The sequence below is a fragment of the Melopsittacus undulatus genome, chromosome 13 (genome assembly GCF_012275295.1).
Source record: "Melopsittacus undulatus isolate bMelUnd1 chromosome 13, bMelUnd1.mat.Z, whole genome shotgun sequence".
In the NCBI taxonomy this organism is placed as follows: domain Eukaryota; kingdom Metazoa; phylum Chordata; class Aves; order Psittaciformes; family Psittaculidae; genus Melopsittacus; species Melopsittacus undulatus.
Genome location: NC_047539.1, coordinates 8,874,695 through 8,891,320, shown reverse-complemented (window position 1 = coordinate 8,891,320; position 16,626 = coordinate 8,874,695). Strand labels below are relative to the sequence as shown.

General features: G+C 42.6%; 1 protein-coding gene across 1 annotated transcript in view; it reads right to left on the bottom strand.

Moving 5' to 3' along the window:
• Positions 1-856: 856 nt before the first annotated feature.
• PPM1E (protein phosphatase, Mg2+/Mn2+ dependent 1E) overlaps positions 857-16,626 on the bottom strand; it is a 65,681-nt gene continuing 49,911 nt past the window's right edge. The window contains exons 2-7 of the mRNA XM_034068963.1: positions 13,538-13,656; positions 9,249-9,448; positions 7,336-7,524; positions 6,528-6,671; positions 6,143-6,236; positions 857-5,873 (exon numbers count right to left, since the gene is read on the bottom strand). Of these exons, the coding sequence (XP_033924854.1) occupies positions 4,804-5,873; positions 6,143-6,236; positions 6,528-6,671; positions 7,336-7,524; positions 9,249-9,448; positions 13,538-13,656 (1,816 nt within the window). The 3' untranslated portion in view covers positions 857-4,803. The remainder of the gene's footprint in view (positions 5,874-6,142; positions 6,237-6,527; positions 6,672-7,335; positions 7,525-9,248; positions 9,449-13,537; positions 13,657-16,626) is intronic.

Sequence of the window (16,626 nt, the reverse complement as noted above, 5' to 3'; positions counted from 1 at the left end):
TGTGATGTTTGAGGTGTTTGTGTGTAAGTACCGCGGTAGAGCATGTCAGTGAGTGCAGTGCTGCTGCCTTGACCTTCTCCAAGGAGAACACTTGCCTGTTGTGCGCTGGTCACCCTTTTCCTGAGTTGCTCAATGAAAAGTGCTTAAATCCACCTGGGATTTGTAAGGCTGTTATGTTCTAAGAACCTCCAGTACTCGAATAGGAACTGCAGAGGAGCCATGGCTTTCACACAAATGTAGTTTTGTGTTTCCTAGCTAGAGGGAGGCGCAGCTCTGAGCCACCTCAGGCACCACTTGCTCTGGTGGCCAAGTGCTGAAGGTGGCCTGCAACAGGCTGTGCCCTGTGGTAGTGTTTGGTGTTGTAACAGGGCTGTGTTGTTGATTACACACAGCTCAATTAGCAGTAATCACGGTGCTCTGCTTTGTCACCACTCACAGGTGCTTTGCTTTAGTGAGAGGCCCATGTTGAAGGAAGTAGTTTGATGGGGCATGTGCCCCACTCTGGTGTTGGGGTCCAGGGAAGGAGCCAGAACTGCCACACTTTGCTTACATTATGGAAAATAACTTTACACAGCACTGGCTTTTTAACAAGAGTGGGGGGAAAGAGGTTTGGAGGACTTATTTACCTGATTTGCTGTAACTGCCCCTTCCTTCCCTTCAGAACAGCTCAGAGCTGGGCTATGACAGGTCCTGTGTGATAACACCACGGGTACCATGGTACCAGCTGACACAACCACTGTTGTCCAGTTCTGGTACATGCCACACAGAGGTAAGCTGCTTTCACCATGGGAAAGATGCTTAAGTCAGAGGGTGGTTGCTATCTCTATTAGCTCTTAAATAAACAGACTATCTGAAGTGTGGTTTAAATTACTGTTTTATTAAGATATTGGTAAAACTTTAACAGTTTTTCCTGTATAAACAGATTCATAAATAAAATATGGATGACTAATACATGGTTGAAACTAATAGGTGGACTGTAGAACAAGACTATGGAGGGAAGTCCCAACACTGGGAAATTGTTTACTTTAGTTTATTCACTGCATCAAGAACACGTTATTGTCATGAACACGGTAACACAGAGAGGTCCACATGAGCCCCCGTGTCACAACCGCCAGCGGGAGCACTTGGTATATGGTGTGAGCTTGGTCCTGCACCCGTTCCTGTCCCAGGTGAGCAGACCACAGTGCACACGTGATACAGGAGTTGTATTAGACCCCAAGGGTTGTACTAGACCCTAAGGGAGAGGATTTTAGCTTTACTGCTGGCAAGTACAGTGCGAGTGCCTGATGGGCGAGGGCAAGGAAAGGATGGGAACATTTTAAGTCAGAAGTTGTGTTAATGCCTCATTATTGCACATGATACAAGGGTAGAAAGTTTTGTTCCTGTTGCAAAGAGGATATGAATTAAAGAAAGATTGCCCTAAATTGTAGGCATGATCAAAGCTGGAGTATCCCCTTCAATGGCTTTGTTTATGTGACTAGTGCCCAGTGAGTAAATTGTGCTAAAACAGTCCCTAATTTAGACCAATCTTTCTCATTTGCTTTTTCCTGCAGAACACTGCCACGGTGGGGAGGATTTCATGAGGAGGCTGCCTCTGAAGTACAGCAGCCATGTCTATGGACACGGAGCCCATTACTCCTCATCTGCCCATAGGACACGTTTCTCACCAATGCACCACTATAAATGTGGCGTAAGGTAAAGTCTGCTTCGACATTGTCCTTGGGTGCTGCAGTGCAATCTCAATCCACTACTGAATGGTTTTAACTGGCAAGGACAATCGATGGCACTTCCAGGTACAGAAAAGTTCTATACATGTGTTTCCACCCACCATCAGTGCAAACCACAGTGGGTTAAGGGCTCCCCTGTCCCTGCAATACAGACACCCCAGAGCTGCACCTTCCAAAAGTGTGCACAGGGAACAACCAGAGGGGATTGCACAAATCCCACCAGGACTCACAGTGAAGAGTTTATGAGCGAGTTTTGAGCAGCTTCAGACAAAGAGCCTGGAGCCACCTCCTCAAAACCACCACAAGTTCACAAAAATCAACATAAAAATGATGTTTTCACTCCCTACCTCCTAGTTCTGCACACAGGGTTAACACGTAAACTGAAACTGATGCGGGTTGGCTTAACACGGAACAGGGATACTTCAGCTCTTTATTGGAAAGATTCGTTATACAAATTTCACCACCACTACGATACACAATAAAAATACAAAACACAGGTCACAGACTGAATCTCAGTAGCAACAGTTAATAAATACAATTAGATGCTTTTATATTAGCCTAGTATCTTTACATTGTCACCAGATAGACAATCAAAGTACGAGATACAGAACACTTAGATACCATTAGAGAGGGATTATTGCTTACGTTAGCAAGCAGCAAGTAAGGGCACAGGAGTTTGAACTGAAGAGAACTACTTCCTATCACCAGTGGCATTAAGAGAAAACACTGCATTTCACAAAGCACTGCTTTTTGTCTAGTGGGTAGAATCAAGAGCAGCATATATCAGACCAATAACCACTACTTGTAATAGTATAGAACTTTAAAGGACTTACCTTACAAATGGTTCCTATCTACTCTATAAATATGCATTTAGTGAAGAAATGAAGACTTGCTACCTATACAATGTTTTAACCTGACCACACTGGAACTATGATGGCAGAATTTTTTTCTCCTAGCAAGGTAAATGGTATGAGTGGCAGAATTATCACTTATGAATCCACACCTAAAAAGCTAAATCCTTCCCCAAAACAGCACACATGCAATCGAGCACTCGTCAACCGCTCCTGCAGACTGGGAAGAAGTTTTATCATCTATCACAGCTCTTCATTCTCATTTACTCACACACAGAATTGCACTTACACCACCTTCCTCTCTGAAACACGTCAGTAAGATGGACTCTCAATGCATCATTATTACTGTGAAGAATTTAAAACAAAGGCACCGCAGAGATGCCCCAGAGTTGCATATTTTATCATCTCATGATTTCTCAAATTTCCTCAGTAAATCTGAATTGGAACATATGCTGCAGCTAAAGAGAACGGCGACAACAGCTAAGGCTTAGTAAGATGACAGATAAGAGCCAATGATCCTGTAAGATTAAAAACAAAAAGCCTGAAAAAGATCAAAGGAATCTAAAGCCACACTCCAACTCCTGGTTACTCACAAAGCCTTTCACTGTTCCTCAGATTGCTTTTAAAATAGTGCATCAAAGGTAGAAGCAGCAGAAAGTGGCAGAACTCAAACCTTGCCATCTTGTCGTGCTGAATAATCTCCTGACTACTTAAAATACTTTGCAAATTCTAGCTAAATACTGTTATTAAATTGTTACTGCTAAAATGATACGAGTTGTACAATAAGTGCCTATGAAGACTGACTTTATTCATACCCTTCCAAATATTTTACTGTAACGAAGAACAGCAACAGGTATGTATTTAGTGGAGCTGATGGGAATCGTCTGCTTGCTTATGTCCCAGTTAACCACTCCCCCCATGGGTTCAGCATCACCTCGACAGCAGGGATAAGCTGGCAGGTACCACGCATTTTCCAGTGTGGTAGGTAACACTCTGCTCACTTCCCTTTCTGAACCCAGGTTTCACCAAAGCAGAGCTCTGGCTGGCCAGTGAGTTTTACTTGCCTCACAAAACCCCAAGTGCAAAACCCCTCTTCTGCACCCACGGCGTTTCCACATGTCTGGGATTGCTCTGGCATCCATTCCTACACACACTAGAAAACACCACACTGCAGCAGTGATGCTGCTCAGAGACACAGGACACTATCATCCTTCCTGCTGCAACTTCATATTAAATTATGCCTTTGCCACCTAGAAACCAAACAGCTCATCAGATTGCTCATTATCTCACGCAAGCAGTTCTCTGGTTTGACTGGTTGAGTGGCAGTAGTATTGTACTGAACATCTCCACAGACTGGTTTCTCTTAAGACCTGAGATGAAGTTACGGTGGAAAGAGGTTGGCTCAAAGAAATAAGCACAATCAATGTTCAATGAAAACCAGGTGAGAACAGTTTCCTAAACTGACAAACAAGAAAAATGCCACTAAAAGCACCCGAAAGATATGAACCTTTAGCCATAGGAAAGAATTGGTTTTAAGAACTACAAACCCCAGTTTTCTTAATATTCTACTCTTTGTGTTACATGAACAAAAATAGGTAAATTGTGAGTCTATACTTCAACTGGAGTCTGAGAACAGAGCAGCAGGAGCTCAGTTTGTCCATTCCTAAGTTACCTGGTAAAACCCTGTATGGCTTTTAGTCATCTACCTGCAAAAGTGGATAGAACTTTCTAATTCATCTTAATGCTTGCCTGAAATAAATAGAAAGCAGAACACAAAAACCACACACCTGGACTTCTACAGAAACTTCCCCCCCACTCCAAAAAAAATTTGGCAGTTCTAAACCAGAATCTTGCTTTACATATTGCTCCACAGATGTATCTCAGGCAGGTTCAACCTCTCGCATTTGTAAGGACTGTTCATTCCCTAACAGTGTCTATGAGGTGAACCAGCTGTTTGGCTTCCACCGGTGAATGTGGTCAGATACTCACGTGTGCGGGTGGTTGGTGGCTGCGGCATTGCTCAGGGTGGCACCACCAGCAAACTTTACTGAGATTGAAACAACTACATTTGTTAATTCCTAGATGTATTTACACATAGTTGGAGCTTTGCAGGGGATGGGAGTACAGTTCGGAAATGCCCACCTTTGTTTCGCTTTCTGATGATGCCAGTTTTATTTTGGGAATGTCTACTTTGGGAGTCTGATGGGGGAACACGAGGGGGATGGTTACATTTTACAGCATTGATGAAGGTATGACGCTGGTATACAATGACTTTGTCTTCGCATCAAAACCATGCTTTCACTGTACGCTCTGTGACCAGCCAGCTTCCAGCACGGGGAGTGTCTGCCCCACACCCTTGTGCTCCTGCGGCCCCGGACAGGTAGGGACAGACTCGATCCATCTGTGTGGGGAGGCTCGTGAGCCAAGAGCAGCGTGTGAAACTTTGGTTTGAGCCTGGCTCCTCGTTGCCTCTTCCAGCTACAGAGCCGGAAGCGAAAGAGCGCAGCTCGTTTTCCCAAGGATTTGAATAGTTCATCTTCCAGCCCAACGAAAATGGGGGATATACCCTTCAACCTGTAGATGCTCTGCCCTGTAGCACCCAAGCTAAGAGGAGCATTGTACTCCCTGGGATTGCTCTGTCCACACATTGATGATGTGGTGCACTCTGGTGATTCATTCTTCACTCTTAGGCCATTGATCAGATTTGCACTCTTTGGTATGCCGGGACTAAACACTTGAATTGGTGGCAGATATTTGGCACTCTGAGGTGTACTAGTTTCTGTTTTTGTCAGGTCTAAATAGCTTTGATCGTCAAACAGGTAGATGTTTGACCCTATGCTTAAGCTAGTTCTGTCGGTGAAAGAATCCACCCGTCCCTCATACCCTAGATCTGCAGGTGCCGAGCACTGGTGCTGGGGCCACGGCCGTTTGCAGTCTCCATGGTTTTCTTTATCTTCCCCGTTGTCTTCCTGCCCACCTTGAAAAGAGTTCTCTGTCCAGTCTGACTCCTCACTAACATTGACTGCTGCGTTCATGTCCCTGAGAAATACCACAATGACAGTAATGTTGTCACTGGAACCGGCATCGCGAGCAGATGCCACTAATTTATGTGCTACCATGCTGCTGTCGCCATTATTCTCCTTTAGATGGTCAGCCACCACTTTGACTGCCTCATCGGGATTGACCGTGTCATAGAAACCATCACAGGCTAAAATGAGGTAGTCTTCAGAGCCATCTAGTACAGTGGAGGCAGAGTCTGCATCCCCACAGATGTATGGCTTGTGCTCAGCATCCCCTGTGGAAAAACACAGATACGTAAGACCGTGGGTTTGCAGCTGCTGCATCTGGAAGCCCTTTTATTAACACAGCATGGAGCCAATCACTCTTAACCCAAGTTAAAGCAATTATTTGGAAATTATTCCCTCAAACTGTAGAGGAAGAAAACACGAAGTTATTGCTCACAGGTCTATCTTCAGCTGTATTTCCTATTTGATTACTAGAAAATTAAAGTTTTTAATTAAAAAGAAAAGCAAGTCTCAAAAAGGAATTAAAGCCCACTCTTACCAATAGCTCTGGAGACCGACAGACTCCCATTCACCCTCCAGGCTCCAAACCAGACCACGCAGCCACCAAGTGCCTCAATGCGCTTCTTCTCATCCTAAACAGCAAGGCAAGGCAAGAGTGTTTTGGACAGAGCCCTTTGTGCTGCCACCACACTCTGAACACTACAATAAATATCTGGGTGTTTTCATAAACACAGCACAAATGAGAAGAAAGGAGATGCAGGCACATCCATACCGACTTCTAAAGAAACCAGGATAACTGGAATATACCCTCCTGCTCCAGAAGACACTGACAAGGCAACACTCAGTGTCCCAGCACCCCCCATAAAGCTGATACCTCTCAAGGTAAACACTGCCTGGGTGTATTTCAAACAGGCTGTTCTCACCTCCCGATCTGGTTTGTGGGGTTTCATCAGTTCCACAGCTTGGCCTCTCCTTACGAGCATAACTTGGGAGTCCCCAAGCCAAGCCACATGCAGCATATTTCCTCGGATGAAAGTCACCACCCCAGTGGTTCCACAACGCAGACTCTGCAAAGGGCAAAAAAATATGGCCCCAGTTTTAAATAAGCAAATAAAGAACCATTTCAAAGCATTTCCTTGCTTAATGACTGAACATGTTGATATTCCAATACACAGCCTGTTCCCACAGAGGAACAGGCCTTGAGTTTTGCCTTGTCCTTCCCTTGCACTGGAATTGCTTTCTGGAAGCTGGGCTCTGCTATGCTCCTGTTGTACTTGACTTCCTGTGCCACTTTCCTATCTGTTGACATTAACATACACCTGTTAATGAACTTGAAGGGAGGTTTACTTGTAAGCATCTTGAATTCCCTGCACTTAACTGAGCCCTTGCATGAATTTAGGAGGCCTAGAAGTCAGTTATCCATTTACTCTGGAGCTAACCAAAATGTATGTTGTAGAGATGAGGAGGACAAAAACACCCCAAGGACTAAAGCTAGTCAGCATTTGAACATAGGAATGTTCAGCACCATCCTTCTAAATAAACTGGCTGTTGTGAGAAGTGGAGGCTGACATCTTTATGGAACATGAAGAAGGCCACCAGTGGCCACTGGCACTATAGAGTGTGCATGGACAGCTCTGTGCTGAGTGCTGGGCTACGCTCAGCACAGCACTTGGAGCCCACTGTTTACAAGGACGAAATCTATTGATTAATACACTCAGGTAACTCAGTCACCTCTCTGGCTGCCTTCTGGACAAAGCGCTCATCGGTCACACGGAAAGCTCGGCACAGTGCTTCTGCTGGGTCATGCTGAAACATCTCCTGATGGACCATGTTCACATGGAGATGGATGGAGGCATAGATGGCAGCATCCACTCCCCCATGACCATCAAACACTGCAAAATAAGCTTGCTCCTCTTGGTCCTGTCAATGGAAACACATTGAGAAAACAATTCAGGAAAAAGCAATGCAAACAGTTAATTGGATTGTCTTAAAACTTTTGAACTTGAGATCTGTGGCATCCTTATTTAACTGCACTTAGAGACAGAGTTTCCACTGGAAAATCAAACTACTTGGACCATCTTCACTTGCATCAATGGGAAATTTCCACCTTATAGGTGATGAATTCTATCTGCAAACTGCAAGAGATGTCCTGCAGGAACCAGCTGTGTAGCACTCTCAGTGCTCCTTATGTCCCATTTGTTACAATTCACTCATTCAACTCAAATAGGAAGTGCCATTCTCATCAACTTGTGCAATAGGTTTTGTGACTGCAAAAATCACAGAGAGAAGAACATCCAATACAGTTTGCATGAAGCCTACACGAGGACTGGAAACCACCTGGGATAAAATGTCAGTACAGGTAAAATCTGAAGCCAGCCAGCCTCTGCCTTCATTCTTTTCTTTAAATCTCATGCATATCACCACAGATGCCTGGGTTTTTCTTTTAAACCCTCCATGTACTCGCTCATCAGCTAATTGTGATTACATTCACAAATGGAATACAGCAAAATCACTCATCTTCAAGTCAGTTTTCTCAGCTTCCCCTTATCTGTTCAGAGAAACAATGCCGTACCAAGAGACAGCAACTCCTGTGCCTATTCATATACAGAACACACCAACCCACTCTCAGTGGCAATTCAACCTTGACAGCCATCTCGATGACTACACTATTTGTATGTGTAATTTTTAAGTAACAGTCTCCAACATAAATTGGAATAAGAAAGCTGACAACTGACAGGGAAAGAAAACATCTGCCTCTGTTTGCATTAATATCACCTAAGACAAGAATGTGGATGGGGCAGAAGATGGTTATTAAAGAGGCAGGAGGTAATAAAGAACCAATTATGCACCAAGCTGATCCTAAAGGTAAAATTATTGCCATTATCTGCCATTCTTTAGTGTCCAGTTTTATATCTGAAGGAAGAGTGGGCATGAGTGTTTGACTGATGGTAACATAAAGAAATTAATGGAGGAAAATCCGGCCCTAGTTCCAGCAAACTATTCATGTTGCTAGATTCTTGTGAGAACTGCTCCCCATCCTCCTCTAAGTTTTGTGTTTGGTTTTGACTTTTTTTTAACTTTCTTTCCTTATTCTTGCTCTTGGCTTTTTCCTCCCAAAAGAAAGCAGTACAGATTCCACCCCTGTAGCCAATGTCTTCAGCAATGAACTGTAAGGTGAACCACTTCCTTGTTTCCATCAGCAATCCTCTTCCACACCTTTGCATCTTCAGCCACGGAGAGGGTCCTACCTTAATTTATCTCTTGGTACTACAATGCATCAGGTGCCACTCACAAAAGCAGGGCTACTTTCTGCCCAGTGGCAGGTCAGTCCTTCAGCCACTGCATGAGTGGATCATTAGGATGGCCCAATACAAACTTTGTTCAGTTAGATAACATTTTAACAGAAGTCTTTGAAAAGTGCTCTTTTATTCTATATACCTTATGTAGATACTGCACATCATATTGCCACTACGGTTATGGAATATCAACTGAACTAACTTAAGACCAGGTTTGTCACTTGTCAATCCTCCTCAGGTCCATCCCAGGTATGGATTTCATTTTTACAGTAGATGACTGCCTAGTTTCCCCAAGAATGCAGACTGCATTTAGCACATGCATTTGTCTTCTACATGATCTCTTCTTACCTCCAGGTTGAAGAGCATGTTGAAATCTGGGATGCAGACGTGCTTGTCTTCCATCTTCCTGCGCATATTCTTGATGGCATGGATGGATGTCTCATAGTAGCGATGGGGCTTTGGCTGGAGTGGAAAGTCTTTCACCCAGTTGCTGCAGATCTCATGCAGCTTGCTGAAAACTAAGCGGGCCAACTTCACTGTCTCGATCTCTAGGGAAGACAAAAACCACAAATGAGAGACCAAGAGTGTTATTAAGAGAGATTTTTTTTCTTGCATACATTACAAAGATGAAACAAAACCAGTTTAGCTAACCATTTGAAATGGATGTCAGCAGGGAAATTCTGGACTCTGGTGCATAAAAAAGGAAGCCAAACTCACCATAATCAGCATTCATTAGTAAGCAACTCACTGTTTGTCTTTTTAACTTAAACATTCCCCTGTACCTTTGGGGAACTCATTTGCGGCATCAGAAAAAATGAAAGGCAAGAACATTTCCCTCAGCATTCAATCCCCTGTGTCACTCTGCACAGGGTGGTGCAACTGTGCCACAGCAGCTGTGAGAGGGACTTTGTCATGGCAAACAGCATCACATATGAAAACCATGTCCATTACAATGATGTACTGCGTTTAGACCAAACTCTATTCCAAACAATACATCACTGCAGTGATGAGGCAATAGGGGGGTAAATAATCTACAGAAAATAACAGCGTTACTTTAAGGTGTTTTGGTGGTTCACACATTCTGGTACCTTCTTTAGTTTAATAATATTATCTCCAGATTCCTGCCTAGCCTTTGTGTCAAAGAAATCACAAGCAAATGGGAAAACCAGAAAAGTCTTAAATTTAAGGAAATGCTGAATTGTCACTTCTGAGAAATAGTAATTTTAAAACATGTGAAAATTTGGGCACTTGATAATTGTTCTGAAATTCAGGGGAGGAAAATAGGAAGTAATTATCAAAGCTGAACACATCAAAATCTCTTCGCTCATGAGCATTCACCAAAGCCAGAGATGTTCAAAACTAAACACCAGTAATCCATGAGTGTCAATCATTCCTGGAGAAGGAATAGCTCAAAAAACATGAATAGAGGGGAGACTTACAACATCTCTCAGGTCACAGAAATTCCCTTAAGAACTTAAAAGCACCATTTATGCATTTCTGCACTAGGTCTACACAAGACATGGACTATAATGATCAGGTGCCCAAGATCCTTAGGATCTGGATATATTCCCAGGTATATTCCAGATATATTCCCAGCTCTGCTGATTATGAGTTTGTTAAAGCTTGATTTGCAGAACAGCCATTAAGCTGGAAATTAACTATATACAGAATCAAAAGGAGTCAGACTCTTGACTACACAGCTCTAAAAACAAGTGGTGGAAATGAAATGACAAGGTCATCCCACCACGGTCATATTATCGGGTACCAGTTCCCCCCCAACACCTATACTGATCTCACCAGTGCACCAGAAATCTCTCTGCTGTGTAATACATTTAAAGAGGAAACACCTACAGCCTGACATGTCCAAATTTGACTTTCTAGAAGTAAACCCCAGACTTGCTCTTCCATTTCTTTCCACTGGGCATATATGGAGGGAAACGGTGACATTTCAATGACACATGGCTGTTACACTTCAGAGTGTTACTCTGAAGAAGGAAGGAAGCAAACCCATTGGCTGTGCTGAGATACTGAACACCCTTCCCCAGCAGGGAGTGTGCGTAGTGTCAGCATCATCAATAGTTGCTCTTCAGGTTAAGACAGGAGAAAGGGCCACAACAGCTAAACCACCCCCTCACAGCTGTAAATTACTCATCAATTGTTAATTTTGCAGTGCTGAGCCAGAGCTGACTCAGCTGTCACTGCGTTTGTGTCATGGTGATTTTCATTCCCCTCCTGCTGCTCCAAAATCCCCAGCGTTGGAAGCAGCACTTAATTGTACCACAGTTAGTGGGAAATCCAGCTCAGGAATTATTGTTCCCAAAGACGACTGACTTTTAGGGCAAAATCAGGGGAGGAAGAATACCAGTAATCAGAGTCTGCTTTTTAGTACCTACATTTTAAGACTTGACGATGCAGGTAGTGTGACAACAGGTTTAGCACTCAGGTTTATAGACACGTCATCAAGCCGATGACTATGGTTTTCCTTAATCTAAGAACTCCATTTTCTAACTAGTCAGTGACCTCAGCTATAGTAATCACATCTCCTAGATCCTGGAAAGACTGGGTAATGGGACTCTGTGAAGTCTGCTGGATATTTTAGATACCTTCACTACATAATGTGGTCCTACTCTCCAGGCTCATTTGGTGGTTCCTTAACAAGGCCAAACCCCTACATGAATACCCTCCTCCTCAAAAAACTGAAGGTTTTTCCTGACCTTAAAAAGGAAAACAAATACCTTAAGTTCTCATGGAAGCTCTCTTGCTCCTCTCCAGTCCAACTGGGGAACAAGAATCTCCCATGGCCTACGACTTTTTTGTTCTTGATATCCAAACACACATGGTCACCCCAAATATAGGAGGCCTATATTCTACATTTGTGGACTCAAAACAGATTTCCTTCTTTTAAGATTAGCATTCTTCTTTCAGGAAGCTTCTAATTTCCTTTCCACCGGAGTACCAGTAACTGCTTTTATCACTCCTAACTATGCAATATGATTTGTTGCATTGCAATCCCCAGAGTGAAATGTGTCACTAAGGAAATTTGGAATGACTTTATTTTTCTTCTAGCAAATCCAAACCTGAGGCAAACCAGGTAAATGTTTCCTTGTATTACATAGAGTAAAAACCTTGCTGGGTTCTCAAGAAAAACATAAAACCAGCTAGCAAAATTCAGCTTGGTTTTATGTTCTTCAGCAGTCCAAGCATTGTTAGGATAAGCAGTGAACTTTGTTCACTGAGGTACCTAATGAAGTACCTTCATTGCGACAATTCACCTCAACATAGTGCATCTGGAGTACAATTTTAGTGCCTGCCTGCCTGTACACGTACCAATGTATGTTTGCATCCGTGTATTATAAATTTAGATGTATTTGAATGGCAATCCCTGTAGGTGTGACGGGTTTGTCGTGGGTTGGTTTTTTGGGTTTTTTTCCTTCTTTTTTCCTTTTTCTTTTGTTGAACTCCTTAGATATTCTGTGTGGAGGCTTAGTCAACATTTCCTTGGAGACTGTCAAATATTTATGCAAGTCTCAGAGATCTCAATTTGAATTAATGAAGGCTGCTCAGCCAGAACAATGACAAATCTATTCCATTTACCTGCTCAGCAGGAGGAGGCAGCAATACCTACTAAAAGAGAACCCATGGCATGTTTTTCTGTTCTCAGTTTTCCAAAGGCCTCTGAGAAACACAGAAGAATCTTCCTTTTTGTAGTGCAAGATCTATATATCCTACCTATTCCCAGAACCATTTACTGGTTTTTTTTAGTCAAAAAAGGAAGGAATGAACAAATGGTTTGGTGACTGTATATTCCAGATAAAAATGACAGAATGCCTCCCAATACATCTAATTGTTCTTCATTGTATTAAGCACCTCAGAAAGTTTTGCAAGGTTATGTAGGTCAACAGAATCCTGAAATGCTTTAGGGTGCATGACTTTGAGCTGGATGCTACAATGGGGAAAAAAAGGGAGAAAATTTTCCTTTTAAGCATGAAATATCTTTATTCTATCCTTTGCTAAAACTATATATATATATAAAAGCCATAGTAAAAACTATGCTGATGGAAATAATTCAGAATTAAATTCTCTCTTCCCTCATACATGTGACTTTGCTCTAAGGATGAAAGAGGACAACTGGCGCTTGCCAAGGAGGACCACATATTCTAAAGTGCTTATAAAGAAATTCATGGCCACCAGATATGAAGGTGCACTTAAAAGACAGGACTGATTTCCACTTGGTCTTAAGGAACAAAAATTCGATAAAAGAATCAAGTACAATCAGAGAAAGACATTTAAAAACAGAGAATGCAAGAGTAAAAGCTGAAACTAAGCAATGCTTAAAGATGAGAAAACTAAGAAATTAGCCATTATCTCTATCATGAGTGGTGGTGGATTCTCCCTTAATCTTTTTATGGGATTAATCAATATGGGATATTCATTTACAAGAAATCTGGTCCAACTCCATTTAGTTAGCTGGTAGAAGGAACTAGTTTGAGGAAAATGTAGCACCATTCCAGTGGTCAGACCAGACAGATCACTGAAGGTAAAGCTATCAATTATCATCTGCAGTGTTCCAGTATACAGTGTAAATGGAAGATCCACACCATGTAAAACTGTACATTATCATGTGCAGATGTACTTACGTATGATTCCATCTGTGTTGTCCACATGCTTTGGTAAATAGTGTGCCGAAAGATCACTCTGAAGGACTTCATCTGAAGTTGCTCTAGCTAAAGCAGCAGCCAAAAATGAAGGGCAATTACTGGAAAAGAAAGAAAGAAAGAAAAAAAGAAAGAAAGGAAAAAAAGAAACACAAAAAGAAACCCACAAAAAGATATTTTCATCTGATTGAGCAAGGTCACTTGCAGTCGGAAATGCATAACAATACTTCTAGTAGTTCTGTTTCACTCCTGTGTTCTCTGGTTTCTAAATTTAAACATTCCATTTTGTAACCTCTATTTAAATGCTTTTTAAATCTAGACTTTACCCCCCTGCAGAGTCTGTCACACAACCCTTACTTAGCATACATTTCCTACATATGCATTACACTTATCTTAAGCTCATTCTGTCCAGTTTCTCCTAAGAATTGGAGTCACAATTCCAAAAGGTAAGAGAATCACAGAATCATAGAATAGTTAGGGCTGGAAAAGACCTTAAGATCATCTAGTTCCAGCCCCTCTGCCATGAACAGGGATGCCTCACACTAGACCATGTTGCCCAAGGCTCTGTCCAACCCGGCCTTGAACACTGCCAGAGATGAAGCATTTACCACTTCTTTGGGCAACTTGTTCCAGTGCCTCACCACCCTTACAGTAAAGGAACTTCTTTATATCTAACCTGAACTTCCCCTGTTTCAGTTTAAACCCATTCCCCCTTGTCCTATCACTACAGTCCCTAATGAAAAGTCCCTCTCTGGCAATCTTGTAGGCCCCCTTCAGATAAAGTGTCCAAAACCTCACCAAGGGACACTGAAAGTTAAGGCAAATCCATAGAAGGCTAAAAGCTGATGTGCGTAAGGTTAAAAAGTTCCCTCATGAATGATCTCTATCAACAGTAAAATGGCTTTAACTCACTGTAGCTTAATTAAGTCTGATGTCTCCCAGGGTTAATTAATCTATAGTAAACCAAGTCACTTTAATGTACACTTTCTCATTCAAGATAGGTTTAATACCTCTTAATTTATGTATGACTTTTTATTCCCTATTGGTCTGCCTTAGCTGCCTTAGGTGTTCCTTACTGACACAGCCTGAAACGTCCAGTTTCCATCATTATCATCAGGGTTAACAATGTCCTCTGTAAGACATGTCTGCTATTGCAAGACCACATCAGAAACCATCCATCAACAACAGGATTCTACATCAGCTAGTTCAGGGAACATGCAATAAGCACATATACTTCCTTAGCCTATTTCTTCTGCTTATGCCCAGTAAGTCTGTTCACATGGTTTTAGCACGGTTGGAGAGGGGGTGTTGGCACAGAAGAATCGGCCCAATCAGATCTAGAGGATAAAAACCTCTACACATGTAACCGGACTCATCAGCCTTCATGCTGGAGCCTGACAAGCACATGGCGACCATCACTTGCAGTCTCATAAAGTTCACTGCCCAGGAAGCCAACTGCCACCCTAAACTGCCCATACACCATAGCTCCAGCAGGGAGATCCGAGTTCCAGGAGAAGATCAGATTTGCCAGACTTGGGTTTTTTGAAAACTGTAAAGTTTTGCAGATACTTGACACCAAATGCTGCTTCAATTGGTAACGTTATGTAACAGATCTATGAAATGCACACAAAATAAGTCCTCCAACCCTCATTATTTACTATTCAACACATCTATTAATCATTTAAATATAAGATTAGCAATAAATAGCTTTGCCCAAGTGACATATTGCCATGAGAGAAGCTCTGACCCTTGAAGTTACTCAGAAAGCCACTCGTACCACGATCCTGCACCATCAGTAAGAGTATTGCCTAGAATTAGCAGGAGAGTATTCTGCTCACGCAGCACCTCCAAGCCTCAGCAACGTGTGCACTAATGAAGCATGACTGCTGGAGGAAATCAGCTGTCTTAGGGCTGGCTCTTCCCCGCACAACACAGGAACTCTGATCCTATTTACATACAGCAATGCCCGGTGGTAAGAGTAATCAGCAAGAGGAAAACACACCGGGATCTCCTTTACTTCTAGTGTGTGTAGAAGCTGGTTTTCCATCTTGTCTTGTCTGCCTTTGTTTAGCTCACACGGAGCAGGCTTTTCATTTCTATTATTAGCTCCAACACTCCAGAGCAGTGATACTGGTTACTGTTCACGTTATGTGCAATTTCCACATTACCAAAAAAGCCAGAGATTGCAGTGGCTGGGACAGAATAATTCCATTAACACTGTGAGGACAAGGCTCTGAAAAAACCACAGAGAAAGATGAAGATTCAACCTCAGTAATGCACAGAAGAACCCAGAGTGAGAGCATTTCCAACCACAAGCCAGGCAGAGGTTGCCTCAGGTGCCAAGGCAGCAGGCAGTGCTAGCATCTGAAGGAATGTGAGCTCATTCCCCACATCAACGCTTGCCCTCACCAGCTCAGTGCTGAAAATTTCTTAGGAGAACCTAACCTGTTTTGGGTCACTTTTAAACAACCCCTCTGGAACATGCACTGATGCACAAAGAGGGAACCTGAGGCAAATAGAGACTCAGGACCTAAAACACCATCTCCTGACATGAGGAACCTCTGCTCTGCCTGGGGTTGGAAGGTGGGAATGACACATCTGTGGTGACCAGAGTAATGAAAATTAATACCTGGAATTTTAGGTACTATTTTAACCATAGTGACAGATTAGGAAATTGAAGAAAGGTGCCGATGTAGCTGGTCACAGCATTGCCCCAATCAGCTCCAAATACTATTTACATGTTCCTACAACCAATGGTAGCAGTTTAGCACAGGAACTCTTCAGGTAGCCAAAGAGTCCATTTCCATTACAATACTAAACCTACACAAAAAGCTGCTAAAGATGTTACTAGATAAATTAAAGGATTTTAAGTACATCCTTCCTGTTTCTCTGGCAGTGTGGGTGTGTTTAGAACACCCACAGTTGCACTGCGGCAAACCTGGAATAACTCTACTAAGGTAATAAATCAAGCCCCAAAGTGGGAACGTTTCCATCGATTAAGTTTGAGGAAAACCAGTTTGAAGTGGGCTTAACTCCACCCACATATTTTTATGTTACCAGCTTAACGCACA